The sequence below is a fragment of the Siphateles boraxobius genome, unplaced genomic scaffold (assembly GCF_051911475.1).
Source record: "Siphateles boraxobius isolate OS27281-9 unplaced genomic scaffold, OSU_SipBor_1 46, whole genome shotgun sequence".
Taxonomy (NCBI): domain Eukaryota; kingdom Metazoa; phylum Chordata; class Actinopteri; order Cypriniformes; family Leuciscidae; genus Siphateles; species Siphateles boraxobius.
Window position 1 is genome coordinate 12,705,516 of NW_027509097.1, and position 20,768 is coordinate 12,726,283.

Here is a 20,768-nt window from a genome sequence, read left to right on the forward strand (position 1 = left end):
AAATGTACAGTGGGAACATACAAATTCTCGTCTCTGATCATAGTAACGCAGTGGTTCCCAAACTAGGGTACGTTAGGTGACAGAGGGGGTATGCCAACAGAATGCTGATTTTTGCCGTTCATTTAATTCTACCCTATTTTAAAATAACATTAAACTCGAGCATGTATTTCTAACAGGCAAAATGCCATCTCTAGTTTAAAAACAGGAAAAAGGTATTGCCTTAAATGGTAAAATAAATGACATCCAATCAAATTACCTAATTTTTTGTAGTCAAAACTGACTGCATCCACACAAGCAGTGTGGTTGTCTGCAGAATATGCTGTCTTAGCAAATAACGCTTTATTACTGTTGTGTAATGTACCTTTAAAAGTGAGGTTTAAGCACTTACTAGCATGAAGAACAAATATAGACACAGACTGTGCATTGAGATTGATTTAAGACTCAAACTCTCTTTGATGCAGAAACATATCCTGTGTGCGTTCTTGTTTTTAATGTTGGTAATATATTAAACGAGCAAGAATGCAATTTTTCCAGAATATCCACACGATTGCAAAATGTGACAATTATTTTATATAACAGTTCAACAAACAAAAAGGTAATATTTAGTGACGTAGCTTACAGTTTAAACAAAGTATTGGCAACACTGTTTGCTCTATTTGCAACGAAATAATAGTTCCAACGAAAGCCACAGCAGAACTGTTGTGCGTAACTAAGTAACACACATCGGTGAAGCTGTAGCATTGGTATCCATGGAGACACTCTAGAAGGTGACGCTGACCTGAACCTCCATGTTTCACAATCAAACTTCATTCAGCTTGGCTCCATTCAAGTATTTAACCTCAACTTTTAATTATCCAATCAGTTTCCAAAATTAACTCCCACCCCTACATTATAGAAGTTCAATCTATTCTCTAAAAGAGAAGGGTTACAAATACAGTATCACGTAGACTTTAACAACCGCAAAACAGGTGCTCACCTGCTCCGAGCAGGAGCTCCCGCTGTAGCCTTTAACCCTAAACCCCAATCTTTAGCACTCCCTTCCGAGACCCGCTCCAGAGAGGAGGCAGCCTCAAAACAATGACAGCTTGACAAACGAGCCCCCGTCTCGTCTCCAGTGCAGTAGTCTCACGCCAGGGGAGAGGATAATGAAAAGAGAGGTATGGCCAGTGGTTCAGAAAGACCCTCATTGCCTCCTCAAACAGTCACACAGCGGGAGAGCGCAGCAGTATGGCATCCGTACCGCTCGACAGCCCACACATCACATCCAATCTGGACAAGATGGAAGCGACGCTCTCTGTGCCTCGCAGAGGTCTGCAGAGGTTTCAAATGAAGAAACATGCTAGGAAAACAGCATGGAGATAGAACAGAGGGAGGACGGGAAATGACAGAATTGAAGGTGTGATCGACAGAGCTCAGCTGTCCACATATTTAGACACTAGGGCACTTATGGACCCGGTGGGCTTAAAATAACTCTCTTAAAACACACTTTGACTAGTTTTATATATATACTACTAACAATACCCAACAGTGTTTACTCGTGAATGAAATGAAAAGTGTGCCATTTTGTGAAACATCAGAGTATTTCCATCATAATGTCACTTCCAACTTCCACCACATAAAAAAAATTACATATTGTGTGTAATAGCATTATGATGGAAATGTTTTTTTTAACATTTTTGGAATAAAATGGAATAATTATTTTGGAATTATTTGGAATAAAATGTCCATTTTAAAAAATATTTTTACTCATAACATGTTATAAATCCTCAATACATATTATTAATATATCAGCACAATAAAAATGTTCTCTACACAGAAGAAATTTACCTTGATTGCTTTATGCGTCATATTTCATATCTGACATAATGACCAATTTGATAACCAAGAACACAAAGTTCTGAGAAGAAAAACAAATATATATATATATATATATATATATATATATATATACAGACATTATTTCTCTCTCCCTCTCTCTCTCTCTCTCTCTCTCTCTCTCTCTCTCTCTCTCTCTCTCTCTCTCTCTCTCTATATATATATATATATATATATATATATATAAATAATGTCAGTCGCAACAGGACAGACACAATTTGAGTAAAAATATTAATATAAATTCACACACAAACATTATAATTGTTAATAATTATTTCACTCCTTGTTTAGATCATAATAGTTTTCCATATTTATGTTTGGAAGTCAATGTAAAATGACAAAATCTATACATAGGCATTTGAAAAGTAGCAGAAAATAACTGATATAGGAATGGATTTAATGTAACCCTCATATAACAAAAAGAGAAAAAAAGGGGGTAAAATCTTAGTATTATACTGCCCATAGCTTTAGAATGGCTTCGGTTTATCTTTTCGAATGACACAGATCTCTCAATTAAGGGCAATCTTGTCACAACAAGCGTTGACCAGTCACGAAAGCTCCTCAAACTGCTGCTCTCCTGGTCTGTAATGAGAGAGACGGAAGTGGAGGGCCACAGGTAGAAAGGAGTGTACATGGCTGGTCACTCTCTCCATCTGCCCCTCCATCTGTTGCTACTTTCATTTAGTGCTCGTGCTGTCCAACTCCTCTGATATGCAGGATCAGCCCAACACATGCAAATGGAGACACTGTTATGCAGGAATAAATACCTCACCCGCCTCTGTCTTTCCTGTTCCATCAGGCTACCACATAATCTCACATGAAGCACTTTTACTCTGTCAGAAAAAAAAAAATAGATAAAAATAAATAAATAAATAAATAAATAAAACAGGGATGTCAATTCAATAACTATTTAATTGAATACATGACATGATGTGCCGGCCTCAATAAACCGGCCTAATCATAATTCATCACATACTAGTGTGTACTAGTGTTTAGTATCATTGATATACTAGGATAATTTTGTTAATATCTATAATTGGATTTTATTTCTATATTTACTGTTTTTTAAAATATTTGATTTTATTTCTGTTAATGTTTGTTTTAAAATGTTTTGGTTACACTTTTTTTTTCAATAGTCCACTTCAGTCATTCTACTAACTAAATGTAGCTTTGCACCTATGTCAACTAACTACTAATACTCTAATGACTAGTAGTTGACATGTAGTTTAAAAAAAAAATATATGATCTATAATTTAAAACAACACGCTATTTATCATTATAAGTTAAGCAATTTTAAACTTTTTTACAAGTTATACAAGATTCAACTCAAGTCAGTTTATTAGAATTTTAGTTGAAATGACTTAAACATCCAAGTTGATTGTACTTTTTTTTACGGTGAAATTTACTTAAAGTGTTAAGTTTAGTTAAAGTGTTACCAATGTTTTTTATGGTTTTGGTAGTTTTAGTTACAATAACCTTTCACATACAGCAATATTTACAAAAGAAAAAGAAAAATGTAAACAAAGATATTACTGTGAACATTTTATTTTTAGAATAAAATTGCGACTTGCTAAGGCTAATTTCTAGCATTTTAATTGGAGATGCAATAATCGCTATTTAGCTTTTTTCCCCTTCCATTTGAAGCATGCTCTACAAAAGTTTGTCAACTTACAGCCCTTTACAAATTCATTTTTAGCCTTTTTGTTATTTTATTCATAGTGATAGCAGAAAAAGTACTGGAAATGATGCAGTCAAGGGAGAACAGGTTTGGGAAGTGACACAAGCCAGACTCAAACTTGTATCACCAACTGCATGAGTGCTCAACATGTCAAAGTGCATTTGATCATGCAAAAGGCCTAATCTTCCATAATCTGAATACACACTCCCTGAATTGCGCTGTTCTTTGAGTTTAGCTCGCTAGGTGACATCCGGAGAGTCAGCAATCACATGGTGCAGCCGCAGGCCCTCCCCGCCAGAATACTGCAGCGCACAGGAGCTATAGTTGCCACAGGGATTAGGGAAATGTATGTTCAACAATCATGATAAACAGGATGAGTTGGCTCAGAGGCATCATACATTATTCAGGTTTGCTCGTGGTGAGTTCCTGCATTCCGATGGAACCTTCACCGTAAATGCATGTTACATTTTTTCTGCACGCAACACGACACCTCATGAAGTCTAAAAGCGCGCAGCGGCCGGGGCAATGAAACAAATACCGACTTGGGAATCAACATGAACGACCTGCCAACCGTGCAATCAAGCAGGTGTGGCTGAGGGAAATAAAAGTGAAGTCTATTAAGGCCCGGCTGTTTGATCCCGCTTGTAGCACATCCTATCGCCTCTCTAAACAAAACGAGTGCTGTAGGGTAAAAACTCTGTTTGCGGAACTATCTGGTACTGAGGGATGAGCAGAGGTTACGCGCTAAGTTTAGTCACTGTAAGTGCCCATTAGGGCCCTTGGAGTGATAGAAAGTGATAGAAAAGGAAATTAGGGCAGATGTTATTCTGGGGCGTTTGTTTTTCTTTGATGCTTTGTTCAAGTAAGTCAAGCACTGAGAGCAGCTGGATGGTTATGGATTAAAGCACTGAGTTTATTTCACCTCACACAGCTGGGCAGGGCCAAATGTGAACATAACCACACTCTACGGGAAATTATTTTGCCTAATTTTGTTGTTGCTCACCCAGCTCCATCTGCCTATAAGTGTACAGAGTTTTTGTCATTTCATATTCATTAATTTTGTCAGTTTTACTTTGACTGAACTAACCTAATTATAATATAATAATTTGAAATTAAATATAATTAAGTATAATTGAACAGAGTTGGATGACGACATCACTGTTTTTTTTCAGAGCAGCTTTACAGATCAGCTGAACTAATTCCACAATTGATGAACACAGATATTGAACCGAATTGAATCAACACAACCGATTTCACCTGAATAACTTTAGTATTGTCTTTTTAAAGCTGCTTTACAACAGAATTTCATTCTGTTTGCATTATTGAATCATATCCCTGTAAAGCTGCTTTGAAAAAAACTTTATTGTATAAAGCCCTATTTAAATAAAGGTGACTTGATATAAAAATCATTTTAAAAATCAATTAAATTTAGTACTTCATTTAGAAAAAGAAATTCAAAATTGAATTCAAAATTCATTTCAATTTAAAATCAGCCATTTTTGTCATGTCATTATTTTTTCCATTTTACTCTGAAACATACAGTAAATAGTAGAATTATCATATAATAATTTTAAATTAAATCTACTTGTCTAATAAAATGTAAAAATCACATTGATTTATTTTGGTAGATAAATTGTTTTACTTGTATTCCTTTAATTATTCCATTTTACTCTGACTGCAATATACAGTGTATAATAGAATTATATTAGAATATTTTGAAATTAAACAATTATATAAAAAAATTGTAATTAGTTTTAGAAGACCACACTAACAAAATGTTGTACATTTTGTAAAAAAGTTTTATCAAAAATTATTTATCAAATCATATAAAACATAAGCGAAAACTGAAAAAAAAAAAGCATTTTAATGAGTATTCGAGAGTATTATAAAGTATTAGCTACCTTTCAGAAGCTGAACAGTGAAATCTTCATGCCTTAAAGACTTTAAGTCCTTTCCCACATTTCAGAAATTGTTCAGGATATTGCTTTAGCGTAGGATGTTGTTATGGCAAAGATGAGTAACACATTCTGACCAGCACTGAAGATCATCTGCATTCGCTTCACTAACTGTGCAGTTGTTATAGTATCTTGTGTATATACAGTACTGGACATATTTTTACACCAGTGTTCAGCTCTTTCAGTTGAAGCAGATCAATCCCAACATGCCGTAATTAGATCATTTCAATCAATTCTTTCTGCATTGATTTTCTTCTAAAACCATTTTACTTTATTAGGTTATTTTTGCCTCATCATATTTTAAGCATGTTTCAATTAAAATAGCTTAATTATTGTCAGTAAGCTTTTTTGTCATTTCCATTATATATTGTGCTGACAAGATTAACACTGTCGCCTGTCTCTCTCTCTCTCTTTGTCTCTTTCTCATCTTTCCTCCATTTTAGCATTGCACAAAAAGCTGTTTTCTGTCACTGGAATCTTATAAATGTGCATCTGGAGGAAGCCGGCAACACCCTATAAAACTGCACCAGACTGCACTATTCTCTTTCTGACGGCTGTTTGTGGTGAAATTTGCTTGGGTGATGACAAAGCAACCAGTCTTTGATGGGTTAATTGACCGAATCACTTCCATAATTCCTGCGCAGAGCTTCAACAATGCGCATATAATTGATTGTTATTTTCCCACAGTTGTGGCTTTGCTGCAGGGTGATATCAGACAACAGCAACAAGCTTAAGAGAGATGCTCTTCCATTAAAGAATTAGCCACTATAGCTTAAAGCAGTGGTTCCCAACAGGGGGGTCGCGGCCCACAAGGGGGCCTCAGCGAGCTCTGTGGGGGGTCGCGTCATATTTTGAAAAGTTTGGAGCAATGAGCATTAAATAAAAGTCCTTAACTTTTTCCTGTTCAAAATTTATATAATGAGCGAGTTCATCATGATTTCATCAATCCGTGTTTTTGTCTTATCCTGAACCACTATGGTACACCTATAATAAGTGTTTACATTGGGACTATTTTACACTGGTTCGGATCGCTGCCGCTGAGGAGTAGCCCAGTACCTGCGTGACTCGTCATAGACGTACACAGAGAGAAGTAGTTCCGGCTACAATGTTCTTCCGAAAGACGCATCAGGGCTCGCAAAATCGCTAAATCGCAAAATCGTCCCGGGGCTATTGTGTTTTCAAGTCGGGCTAACAAAATGCATAACCGGCCTGCCCGACGGGCTATCTGAAATAGTGTAATCAAATTCCCCTAAACTTCTGCCTCGCCCACCTAAAAATGTGTGATTAAGTGTAAGCTTCACAAATTCGTGTTCCCTTCAGTCTTGTTATAATCAGATTCAGCGCGATAATCTTCAAACCGCAGCGGCACGCGAGCAGAGTGCACGTCAGAAAAAGAGGACAGTGTGTGTGTGTGTGTGTGTGTGTGTGTGTGTGTTCATATTAGCCTCCTTGGTCTGTCACTGCTCGTCAATGTCAGAATATTTGAGATGACCAATCAAATCAAAGATGACCAATCAAATAGGCGGGCTATATGTTCACAGAAGCTGCTGAGCGCGAATTTTACCAGAGTGACTGCCGCTTCAGTTTATGGCCGTCAAGTGCGAGATAAGATGTAAGTAGCTGAACAAAACATTTCATATTTGACATTTTTTTTAGGTCATAAATGTTAAACGAATGACAAAAATAATCAGGCAAACTAATATACTGAAAATAGGCTTATCTAACGTGATTCATGTAGGCCTAATGTAATAATTAGTTTACTGTCATTGTGAGGTGACAAGAAACATTAAAGCCGTTTGCATCATGTTAGGCACAAGATTAATAATGAATGTGTACATGTTGAGAGTTAATATAATACAATTTGTAGCCTTCAGTAAATTAAAAAAGTTCATTTTTAGGAGGGGAAGAGACCAGGGCAAAATGAGGAGACAGAGAAAAAGAAAGAGTGATGGAGATGAGGAGAGAGCAGGTATTGACAAAAAATCTATTGCCACTGACATGGTTTTAAAGCTATTTCTTATCCTTTTTTGTCCTTCAAATGTCTTGAAATGCACACATCAGAGAAATAAAAAAATTTGAACCCCCTGACAACCTTAAATTTAGGACCTCTTTGATTATAAAGCCCTGTCTACGGCCCTGTGTTAGGAATAAGATCAATAATGAATGTGTATATATTGTGAATGCATTTAATAAACTTAGTTAGGCTACCTAGCTTTCCTAGTAGCTTTCAGTAAATTAACGCATCTGAGAAAATGATTCATACATCAACCTATCAGTTGACCCTATGTTTACTTTCTTCACTGGCATCAGGAGAGAAAAATAATCAGCTGCATGACATGTTTTTAAAGTTGTTGTTATCCAATTTTTTGGGATATGTAGATCAGAGAAATACAAATTATCTCGAACCCCCCTAACTAGCCTACCTCACATCCGGGACCTCAGAAATTATAAAACCCTGCCATCTGCATGTTAATGAAACTTGTTAATAGTAAGAATTAGACTCTAAACTAAAGTGTTAACTTTTTTAATCATACCCTCATTGGGGGCTGAGCCACAGACTGATTCATGTTCCACACTGGTCACACAAATTTCACTTCAGTTAGAACCAGATGGCATATTTGTATTGATGATTCTAATTTGATTATTTTATATCCAATTGTTGATATTTGTGTTTTTAAAAAGTTTTTGATTGATGTTTTGACTCCTAACCAATTTTCTACATTAAAAATTGTCTTTTTATTTGGGCTAGTAAAATTCATTTCGGGCTACCAAAATCTGAAGAGTGCCTGCCCGAAGGGCTACCAGCAATTTTTAAATTTTGCGAGCCCTGCGCATTATTCTGTTAATAAACGCAAGTTTATTATCGCTCGCTAAAGCGCCAAAAACGTAAAAAATAAAGCCTCACATTGATAAAGCCTCACAAATAACTTGCAAGTATTGAGGCCCCAGACAGCAGTCATTTAGTAATAGCCTATATTCCTTCTTTTTTTACCTACACACCAGTGGGAATATTTTCAGGTTTTGCATTTCAAATAAGGGCCAATATATAGGCTTCTCCTAGGCTTACGTTTTTAAATTACAAAGGGCCTACTGATGTTTTTGTTATTGTATTTTCAATATTATAGGCTATTATTTGAGCATAAACATATCTGGTTATAGTAAATATACCGTTTGTTTGAAAACAACATATTTTGTCATCCTTGCTGCAAGCTTACAAGAGCGATAATATCATTAAATGTAAAGGGGGGCCCTAAAATATTTTATTGGGAAAAAGGGGGTCTCAGACCAAAAAAGGTTGGGAACCACTGGCTTAAAGCACTTCAAGGAGGCCTGCCCGAATATAAGGAGGCATCTATGAGGGGTGGAAATGCATAACTGGATGTGGACTTAGAGCTCTTGCTGACTCCCTTTTTAACAGGCAGGGGGTGAACGCTGGTCGCTTTGTTCATCTGGAAAAACAACAGAATTAAAATTCTGCTAGGGATGGAGACAAAAGGCAAAAACATAATCCATGCTTGAGTGGCTCTCTCTGAAGATGACATGGACTGAATAGAAACACAATTACCACGGTAACAGTAACGTCAGCTCAGCTGCACTGTCAAGGATGAGCTGACAAAGAGAGATATTTTTCTATGCTAAGGCCGAGGCAACAAAGCGGTGAATGTCTCCCTCTCCTACGCAACATAATGGACAGAATATCTCTGAATGAGTGCCACGTCTTTACACATCACGGGAGAAAGAATGAGTACAGATCTTTCATAGAAGCAGGGATGCTTCGTAACACCTTGTCCTATTCGGTCCTTGCTGAAAACGAAACAACGCAATACGCAACAAAATCACAGCTAATGATGTGATGTTTGTCCCCAAAAAGTGCTGTTATTTGGATATTTGCTTTAAAATGGATGAATGTCTTATATTTAAAAATAAAATATCAAACCAATTGGCATTTATTTTATATAAATATATAGGGCTGGGTATTGAAACAAATTTCACAATTTGATTCGATTTCGATTCACAAGCTTGCAATTCGATTCAATTTCGATTCAATATTGATTATTTTGGATATCAGGTAGGCTACAATGCATGGCAAATTCTCAAGGTGAACAAATCTCTTAACTAATGCTGTAAACTATGGGAGTCAGTTGTAGCCTACTAGGCTTCATTAGCCTACTATAATATTGAAGGTAAGAATTAACTGATTTGTATACAAACGCTTAAATTACACTTTTATATGAAAATGGTGGCTGTCATTAAAAACTTGCCAGATTTTTTCAAACATGCATTAAATATTGAAGAACATAACAAATTATAATGAATATGTTATATGGTGCATATATTTAGCAAAATGCTCCTCTCTAGAGTTCATTTTTCTAGCTGACTAAAGAGTTCATGGTCACTGGATATGTTTTTTTTCTGAGGTAAATGTGACTGTACATGACATTATTTGCAAGCTGTTTTACTGACGTCTTTCCACGGTTGAAACACTGATTGAACGATTCCAAGTGACATGATACGGATTTCGATAAGTTGTACTCTATCTTTTAACACACTATCAGATGCTCATTCATGTTTATTTCGCGCTGTAACTGGTATTATTAAGGCGGAAGAGAAGATCATGTGCGCTCCTTGTGCTGCTTCTCTTGAGCTGAGCTGCGCCAGAGCGATCTCACGCTACAGCGCCAAAAAGGCGCTAAAAAACATATTTATGTTTATGAATTTCGTGAGAAAATGGGCGTAATTTGAAATCTGAGAATTTGTTTCATATCAATAGTAACAAAACACAAAGATTATTGCGATTTATTGGATGGGATGCGCGCTACAATGTTCCATTCATACATCAACTGAAAACAGGATGACTAGCCTATTCGATTCTTGGGATTTAAGAATCGATATCGATTTGATAAATCAATATTTTTTACCCAGCCCTAGAAATATAGTGCACTTTTAAAGCAAATATTTTTACAAAATAAACATGTTTATTAGGTTTTCAAAAGATATCAAGAAATAGAAATGAATTGACTCCAAATCAATCACAAATTAATCAGAATTTTTTGGTAGATCACACTTTTTATCTAGTTTTTATTTTATATAATACTATGAAATTCATACATGTTTAGTGTGGCTAAGTTGGCCAAATATGGTCAAATATTTTGGGGGGCCATAGAGTGGTGGAGGGATGACGTCAAACCCCGGAAGACTAATTCGCCCCTGGTTCCCTCAAGATTTTAGTATGGGGTTTTATAATGGGGTTTTTCAATTTATGAGTAAAATAAAGCCTGTGGTGAACATAACTTGACCATACTTTGAAGTTTTGTTCCACAACGTAAATTGCACACATTCACACCCCAAACGGTCTTAGTTACTTATTAGAAACATACAGTACGTTTAAAATAAATAAATAAACATAACTGCATCAAAATAAATAAATTTGGTATGGGTGCGTGCAATTTAACTTATAGAACAAAACGTCAAAGTATAGTCAAGTTATGTTTACCACAGGCTTTCATAAATTGAAAAAAACATTATTAAACCCCATAATCTCGAGGGAACTAGGGGCCAATTAGTCTTCCGGGTTTTGAAGTCATCCCTGCACCACTCTATTATTATGCGAAGCTTGATTTTAGACCAATGAGATTTCACTGTGGATGGGACTACCCAGCACAATACAGCAAAAATAGAAACCAAGCTTACATCAAAACTGTTGACAGTCATGGCTATCATGGAAAAGATTATCAAATGACACAATGCAAGACCAAACTCTAGACTCCACATGCAAAATACTGGTCCTCACCTCTCTCACAGGAGCGACCTAGATAGCCCGTCCCTGAGCAGTCACACACATATCGGTTCCAGCCCTCTCTGCAGGTGCCGCTGTTAAGGCAGGGGTTGCTTAGACACTGTTTGGGAGGTTCCTTAGAGCAGGATGGCTTCACCCCGACTGCCCTCTGGGCCTCCGCTATCCGCCTGATGTCCTTGCTCTGGCCGTCCATGAACAGATCTCGCACGCAGCCCACATAGCCGTAGTTAAGGAGAGCGGTCCACACCTCCGTGGGGAAGATCAGACCGGCGCGGTCCTCTGGCAGGCCGCCCAGGTAGAGTATGTCATCCAAGTCCAGGATCTCACTCTCACCGGGAGCGTTGTAGGGAGTCCGGATCGAGTTGACGGAAATGGTGCCTGTCACAAAACCACAAGGAGCAAATTTCGTTAACTTGATGTTTAGATGCCATTTCAGCAACTTCTAAAAAGTATGATTCAGTTTTAATGAGGAATTATAAATGCAAATTATGGACTATGCAAATGAAACTCTTTAAGGCTATTGAAATTATCCTTCATTCTTTCCTCTGTAAATAAAAGCCCCTTTGCTTTCAGAGCACACAATGTAGAAGAAACTCTCTGTTTCAGTTTCCTCAAATTAAATCTGAAATTATGTAGCAACTGTATATTCATGCTTAAGCTTGGAAGTGTGAAGGATGATCCCAGAGCAACACTTTGTCACCATTTGTCAGAACAGCGCCTTTAGCATTGATTTGTCAGTTTTGCATTTGTAGGTATGTGTCGAGTATAAAATCGCTCTGCGGATGATCAAATCAGCTTGATGTAGGTGTCAATAGCAAAAGTATGAGTTATGAACAAGATTGATGCTAAAAAAAAATGGAAGCCTGGAACAAAATGTGGGCCCTTGGCATAATGACAAGTCTTTTGCATAATTTCAATGCAATTATTTCATGTATTTAAGTTACTGGATTAGATAGACAATTTACATAAAATTCAAAATAATTGTATATTACTCCCATTTGATGTATAATATAATATAATATAATATAATATAATATAATATAATATAATATAATATAATATAATATAATATAATATAATATAGGGAATCGGTAAGTAATAAAGCTCTCAGAACAGTACAGAACTTTTACTGGATGTATATACTGGATGTTACTGTTGGAAATGGGGATTAAATCTATATGTGCGGGTATGACATCACTTAGTAGGCTAAAACGCAGAAGCGAGTTAGCATTTTAGCACTTCTGGTTCCATCGGCCTGAAGTCCATGGGTTTTTTGCATGGGATTTTGGTTAAATGCCTGAAATAAGGTCTGTGGTGAACACAAGCTCAAGATACTTTCATGTTTTATTCTATGACATAAAATACATCAGTATTACCCCACTTGTGATTTTTAAGCTGTTATGTGTCTTGAAAAAGGCAGTTGCTAACAAGTGGCTAAATGGGACTACAGAGGCTGTCGAGAGATTCAACATCATCAGCTGACCAAGTAAACTCAGTTCGCTTAAACGGTGCTCTTATAAACTATTCTAACTCCAGCGTTCTGGGAAAATGTTTTTTAGATACAAACTGGATATAAGTATTAGTATTTTAGATATTACTTCTGGCGACTGGATTTTATCTTCAAAATTGCAAGTATCATAAACTTTTGTTGATCACATATCTTGTTTTTTTTTACGATAATCCAAAAGCCTATGGCAAAATCCTATTGGGTTTTTGTCGAGGGAACCAGTGTGATGCTTACTGTCTGTTGGCCTATAAAGTGATGTCATACCTGCACCACTCTATTATCATCTGTTTTTGGGCTGTCTTGATATGACAGTACAAACCCTTATACAAAAACAAAGATTCAAAAAGCAGTCTCCATAGCAACAGCAGACAATATGTGCCAGATTCACCGGATAGTCATCACTATCAAAAGGGCATATAACAGAATGAACCCTCAGCCTGATTCATATCTAATTGATTGGTTGTGACTGATTCAGTTCAAACAAATTATTTGTGAACCCTTTCAAAGCATTTTTCTGTCCGCCCTCCTGTTTTATGGTTTATGTCTAAACACCGCTTTTACAACAGTGGTTAATATGAAGAGCGAAAACACAGTGCTCTCGGGTGAGGCGAGCCTTTCATTCACTCTAATAATGTTAAAGCACTTTCATGAGTTTTATAATCACCCTCATTGTTTTCCTGGCGACTCTTACAAACAGGCATTTATACGCAGGCTGCAATTCAGAATTTTCCTTCTCATTTTCCACCACTGTGCACTGCCATTATTCACGCCTTGAAGGCAGTTACAAAAGAAAAGCCATTACTGGCAAGATAGGAGAGAACAGGCAGGGATTAACGCAAAGCGCTGGCCACTGCTGAATCCTGTTTATTAGTGTCCAACACTCAGTCCAAACTCAATAAAAGGCAGCTTAGAATTAAAGATGCCGCCCTTTCAGTGCCAAAACCTTCTTTTTTTAGTGACAAAAATGCAGCTTCTGTTACAAAGGCATAATTTGTGTGACTATAATCGAGGGGTCAGCTGAAGGTTGTACCGTAGGCATACAACATGTTAAAGGGACATTTTACCCAAAAAAGAAAATTCTGTCATCAACTACTTATCCTCATGTCATCCCAAACCTGTATTACTTTTCTTTCTTCTGTGTAACACACACTCATGTTTTATGGGGAATTTCCATAGACATAATGATTTTTTTTTTACTGTACAAACTGTACATTCAATCCCCTGACCTTAAAGCTATCCATCACAGAAAACGTTCTGCATTTTTACATTTTCAAAAAAAAATCACTTAGGCGTATATGACTTGTAAGATGATTTATGGGCTCTACACGATCCCAGCCGAGGAATAAGGGTCTTATCTAGCAAACGACTGTCCTTTTCTAAAAAATAAATAACCATTTATATACTTTTTAACCACAAATGCTCGTCTTGCACTAGCGTGTATATAAAGTATATAAATGTTTATAAATTTTTTAGGAAAATGAAAGATCGTTTTGCTAGATAAGACCCTAGATTACTCCTCAGCTGGGATTGTGTAGAGCCCTTTGACGCTGAATTGAAACTGCAATTTGGACCTTCAAACCGTTGTACCCCATTAAAGTCCACTATATGAAGAAAAATCCAGGAATGTTTTCCTCAAAAACCTTAATTTCTTTTCGACTGAAGAAAGAAAGACATGAACATCTTGGATGAAGTGGGGATTAGTAAATTATCAGGAAATTTTAATTCTGAAGTGAACTTATCCTTTGAGTCAGTCGTGCACATGCTAACTTGGACTTTAAATTCCTCAAGATCTCTAAACAAACATTGGCTGAAAATGTATGGATTTTCATTATAAATCATCTGTGAATAGATCACAGAAACAAAGCAGGAGCTTCAGTGACTATGTGCATATAAATGTGTGCCAAGCTCCAATAAAGGATGTATTTGTTCTCAGATCTGTGATTTATTTTCATCATTAATGGCTATTGTGGGAATTGAATGAATGGCTGCAGTAACATTCTGCTATGCTTTCCGGTCTGTGATGTAGAGCTCTGGGCCTGAGCTTAGATTTGCGTCACATACCTCGAGAGGGAGAAAAATTATCTTCGAGATTAAATGTGAATCCATAGACTGATTACGCCCTCTTGTATCTGACTCATTATTCACAGGCACACCCAAAGAAATGGGAGAAATATTAAACGGCTAGACATGGTGGCACAGTAAATTATAATTATGCTCCATGTAACTCATTCCCTGCCAAGTGTTTCAACAAATATGGAAAAATAGTGCTTTCCGTTCTATTCCGCTTGATACATTACTGCAGAGATGCCACTTGTAACATGCTAACAGTGTTGGTAAATAAGAATTTCATTTTCCTCTAAGCCTGTAATAAGTCTGTATGGATTTGATGGGGCATAGCGGCACTATTTCTCCTCCTCTCGCACTCGCACACCCCCCACACACATGTGCGCACACACACACACACACACACACACACACACACACACACACACACACACACACACACACACACACACACACACACACACACACACACACACATTATCTTGTCCTGTGTTGCGCACTTGGCGAATGTACCCCTAAACAGCAGCCAAACATCTCCCCCGGGTCATCAGTAATGAGCATTCTCCATCATCTCGACTTCCATTCACTCTGCTCAGTGATTACATAGCACGGCCTAATGCTGGGCCCGGCATTACTTCTTGTACACACGCACAAATACACAAACACATTAATGGAGTAGAGTGGATTTCGGAAAAAGGAAGCAAAGCCCCATTTGGTTTTTAAGTCCAATGTAAATTCATGTTCTAGTTTCATTTGATGTTTACGTGGTTTTGCTTGAAATGTTTATGGAATGGCATTTACCTTACATTAACAACAAACAATAAAATATATAATTGTTTGTATGCATTATATTAGCATACTATTTATTAGTGACATGCTTGAAGTCAAATATCTTATTCAGCAGTACAAAAGGCACAAAAATAGCTTCAAAAATTAATAACGAATTGTACTGAAAAAAAAGATATATTATATATTTTTTATTTATATATATTAATCTAATATTATATATATATATATATATATATATATATATATATTAGTGCTGTAAGTTAAATGTGTTATTAACAGCATTAACGCAAACATTTTTTTTATTGCGAGATTAACGTTCTTTTTGGCCTAGCAAACTTAGTAGTTTTTTTCACATACTGTTGCAACAACTACAGTAGTAATGTTAGAAAAACGTCAGCAGGTCCCTCCTGAGGGGAATCTCCCACGGAGGGCCGTCTAGGAGCGATACAATGCCTGAGAACCATACTCGGGCCGGCCACAACGGGGCTACCAGCAGTAGACTGATCCCGTCGTGACGGACCCTCTCTAGGTCCCTCTCTGCTCCCACTCCCGGGAGCAGAGCGTTCGGGGGAAATGCATACAGACGCAACCTCGGCCACGTCTGCACCATGGCATCCAACCCCAGCGTGGCTGGATGAGTGAGGGAAAACCACAGTGGACAGTGGGTCATCTCTCGAGACGCGAATAGGTCCACTTCCACTGGGCCGAACCTCTGAGATATTGACTCCACCACCTCGGGGTGGAGTCTCCATTCCCCTGGCCTCAGCCCCTGTCTCAACAGGATGTCTGCTCTCTGATTTTGACTCCCTGGGATGTATGTTGCTCTTAGAGATAACAGCTTCCCCTGGGACCACAGGAGGATCTGATGCGCCAGTCTGCATAGAGGGCGAGACCTCAGACCCCCCTGATGGTTTATATAGGCCACAACCGACATATTGTCTGACCTCACAAGGACATGATGACCTTTGAGGTCCAGCAGGGAGCTCCTCAGAGCTCGTAGCACTGCCAACATCTCCAGGCAGTTTATGTGCCAGGAGGAATGATGGTCCTGCCATAGGCCTGTCGTAAAGCGGCCGTCCATGACCGTACCCCAGCCCATGAGGGAGGCATCTGTCGAAACGGTTTTCCGGCGACATGACGTTCCCAACACTGGACCTTGGGACAGAAACCAAGCTTTTTTCCACATAGATAGGGAACGAAGGCATCTGCGCGTAGCCCTGATCATGCGGAACGGGTCCCCCGTCGGGGAGAACCCCTTGGTTTTCAACCACCACTGGAGGGCGCTCATGTGCAGCAGGCCAAATGGAATAAGGTTGGACGCTGCTGCCATGAGCCCCAACACTCTTTGAAAATGTTTCAAAGTAATGGCTTGGCCTAGCTTTATCCTGGACACTGTGGCCAGAATGGACTCGATTCGTGCAGGAGACAATCGTGCCCGCATCGTGACCGAGTCCCACACCACTCCCAGGAACGTGGTTCTCTGGGCTGGTGTCAACACGCTCTTTTTGAATGTGGGCGAGGACGACATCTCGATGCCGAACCGTCAGCTCTTGTGACTGGGCCAGAATCAGCCAGTCGTCGATATAATTGAGCACCCTGATGCCCTGGAGCCTCAGCGGTGCTAGAGCTGCATCCATACATTTGGTAAATGTGCGTGGGGAGAGAGCTAGGCCGAACGGAAGAACCGATATTGGTACGCTTTGCCCCCGAAAGCGAACCTCAGGAACTTCCTGTGAGATGGAAGGATGGATATGTGGAAGTATGCGTCCTTTAGATCTATCGTGACAAACCAATCCTCGGATTTGACTCACGATGATGGGAATAGTGAGCATCTTGAACCTGAATCTCCTCAGAGAACGATTCAAGTGTCTGAGATCTATTATTGGACGCAACCCCCCATCCTTTTTGGGAACTATAAAGTAGCGGCTGTAAAACCCGGACTCCCTGTCCGGTGGAGGAATACGTTCTATAGCCTCCTTTACCAGCAGGGAGTTTACTTCCTGTTCCAATACCCGACCCTGCACTGGGTCGACTGCAGTCAAGACCACCCCGTTGAACCTTGGTGGGCATAAACCGAACTGCAGCCTGTACCCCTTTTGAATGGTGCGCAGGGCCCAAGGCGAAATATTCGTGAGATTTTTCCATGCATCGAAATATTTTACCAAAGGAACCAGGCTCTCGAGCCTGGCTTCGGGTACCAATCGGGATTCGTTCTCGACCCCCTGAAGCGGATCTCCGGCAGGGTTTGACCGAACACGATTCTCGATGCTGCCTGGCCGCAAGCCTGTGGGGCAGACAGAGCAGCGTGCGTTCGCTGGAAACCGATGTGTCCCGAAGCGCACTTAACGGCGGGATACAGACATCGACTTCCTGAGGGCTCCCCTGAGGGGAGGCTCTTTCGGTTTCGTTCTCGACACCCTGAAGCGGAGGACCGGCAGGGAATAATCGAAAGCCGTTTCCGATAGGCGAACATGAGCACTGCCTGGCCGCAAGCCATTGGGGCGGACACTGCAACGCTCATTTGCTGAAAACCGATGTGTCCCAAAGCGCACTTGACGCTGGATACAAACATCGATTTTCTGAGGGCTCCGTGGAAGAGCAATTCTCACTCGTCCCTCCACGGGGGGGATAGCCCTGTTATTTTTGTCTCGTTTTCGATACCCTGAAGCGGAGGACCAGCAGGGAAGAATCGAAAAACGATTTTTGATGTGCAGAAGGAACACTGCATGGCCGCAAGCCTGCGTTCGCTGCTTATCATTTTAATTCCTCAGAAATAAAAGTAGCCACAAACACTGTATAAGTGAAACACGGTCTGAATGGTAGGCTGAATTAAAATATCTAACTTCCGATATTCAAAAGTCAGAAATATTTCATCATTTTAATTTCTTAAAATTAAATGCAGCCATGATTACCAGACAATACTGTTTTGTGTTAGGCTATCTCGTAATCCACACGCTGCCTCGGCAACGCGAGATTCGAGTCGTTCACAATATATTTGGCTTCCAACCCAAGATGAAAGTGAGGCTGAAACATCGGACAGCGCACGGATATACGCGTCGAGATATTTTTCAATGAACACAGCCAGCACCCTCGGGAGCGACTGTTCATGCCTCGCACACACACAGAATCTTTATTGCAAAGTAGACACGTAATCTACGCGCTGCCTCGACAAACGCGATATCCAAGTCACAGAATCTTATTGCAGAGTAGACCCGTAATCAACGCGGTGCCTCGGCAAACGCGAGATCCGAGCCACTATAGATTCTATATTGCAACAGACCCATTTGCGAGCCCCATGAAGAGCGTTGCCGTGCCGCCTCAGCAGACGCGGGTTCCACACCACGGGGCTCGCGAGCCTGACCATCCTCCTTTTTTTTTTTTTTTTTTAAATGGCCAGGCGGGAGCGCAGCACACGGATTGGAAGTGTTTCACAATCCTCGCAAGCAGCCCCTTCGAGAGCTGCCAGCGCGTGCTGCACTCCCAAATAATGTGTAGGCCAACACAAACGATGTGTGTCCCCACCTGTGATATAACGAGGACAGGGATGCACACACAGAGTGAAACTTGGGCTGTCCATAATATATATATATATATATAGTTGTAATTCTTTGTGACAGACAACACTAAATAAGACAGACAAGTCAAACAGAGAGCGCTTTGCTGAAGAACAAAAATATGACATCTCATGTGTGCCGGCGTCCTTTATAATGTGTGACGGCTTGTATGCCGTCACACATTACGTCATGACGCAACACCAATCAGAGATTGGCTTAGTTTCATTCATACTTCAGAGGCGCTACGCTGCGGGGCGTTCCACCCAAAGTGTCAATCGACGCAGTCCGAGTTCCCTCGAAAGGGAACTACAACACCACACCGGATCTAGCTAGACCGGAAACAAAACAACAGGCACGTCGCACACACTTGTTTGGGCTTGCGAGCTGGCCAAAAAGTAGTAGGCTAACTTTTCGTTTTGAGTGGATGGGGAGCGCGAGATGCAAAAATTGATGCCAATAAGATTAAAAAGTTGCCAAATGATTCCATTGACAAGACCAATCTGTGTGTTTTGTAGTTGTAAACTGAGCTATCATCTCAGCCCGTCCAGTCTGAAATACCACTTGATGGCCAAGCACAGAGCTGATGCGAATTCTTCACCCCCTCGTCAAAGTCAGGTGACAATGGATGACTTCAGACAGAAGCACATGGATACCACAACTAAGAACAAACTTACTGCCGATCCACTTTTACATGTCGATAAGAGAGATATGAGAAAAAATAATGGGACAAAAAGAAATCAAGGAACATTTAGAATAGATAAAAATGTGTGATTAATTGCGACTTAACTATAACATTAATATGATTAATCACAATTAAATATTTTAATATATATATATATATATATATATATATATATATATATATATATATATTGTTAGACTGAGCTAAAATTACAATGCATTGGTGAGTAACATTAAATTAAGACTATATCGTACATATTTCCACATTTTGCTATATATCAATGTTTTAAACTTCTAGACAATATCATATTTAGCATTATTCTTAAAAAGGGTTGTTTAAAAAAAAGAATAAATAATTTATAATACAAGATCTACACTACAGATCAAACGTTTGGATTCAGTAAAACCTTTTTTTTTGCAAGACATAAATACTTTTATTTAGCAAAGGTTACAATGTTATAAAGATTTTGATTTCACATTAATGCTGCTCTTATCAATTCTCTATTCATCAAAGAATCCTACAAAAAAAATTATCACTTTGCAAATTATCAATTATCAAAAATGATCATTTTTCACAAAAATATGAAGCAGCGCATCTGTTCTCAACATTGATAATAATAATTAAGCACCAAATCACAATATTAGAATGACTTGTGAAAAATTATGTGACACTGAAGACAGAAGATTATGACACTGAAAATCCAGCTTTGTTTTCACTGGAATAAATGTAATATACAAAATATATGAAAATCATTTAAAATCATAACAATATATCACAATATTACTGTATTTACTGTAGTTTTGATTAAATTAATGAAGCCTTGGTGAGCATAAGAACTGATAACATGTTTCAAAAACACTATTCAAA

At 38.8% G+C, this 20,768-nt stretch overlaps 2 protein-coding genes across 24 annotated transcripts in view; both read right to left on the bottom strand.

Moving 5' to 3' along the window:
* The window catches only part of calm2b (calmodulin 2b, (phosphorylase kinase, delta)), a 376,281-nt gene that overhangs the window by 234,215 nt on the left and 121,298 nt on the right, over positions 1–20,768 (bottom strand). The window lies entirely within an intron of this gene.
* The window catches only part of nrxn1a (neurexin 1a), a 204,591-nt gene that overhangs the window by 86,815 nt on the left and 97,008 nt on the right, over positions 1–20,768 (bottom strand). For all 23 annotated transcript variants that reach the window (XM_077200870.1, XM_077200865.1, XM_077200874.1 and 20 more), the window contains one exon: positions 11,300–11,683. In XM_077200870.1, coding sequence (XP_077056985.1) covers positions 11,300–11,683 — 384 coding nt within the window. The remainder of the gene's footprint in view (positions 1–11,299; positions 11,684–20,768) is intronic.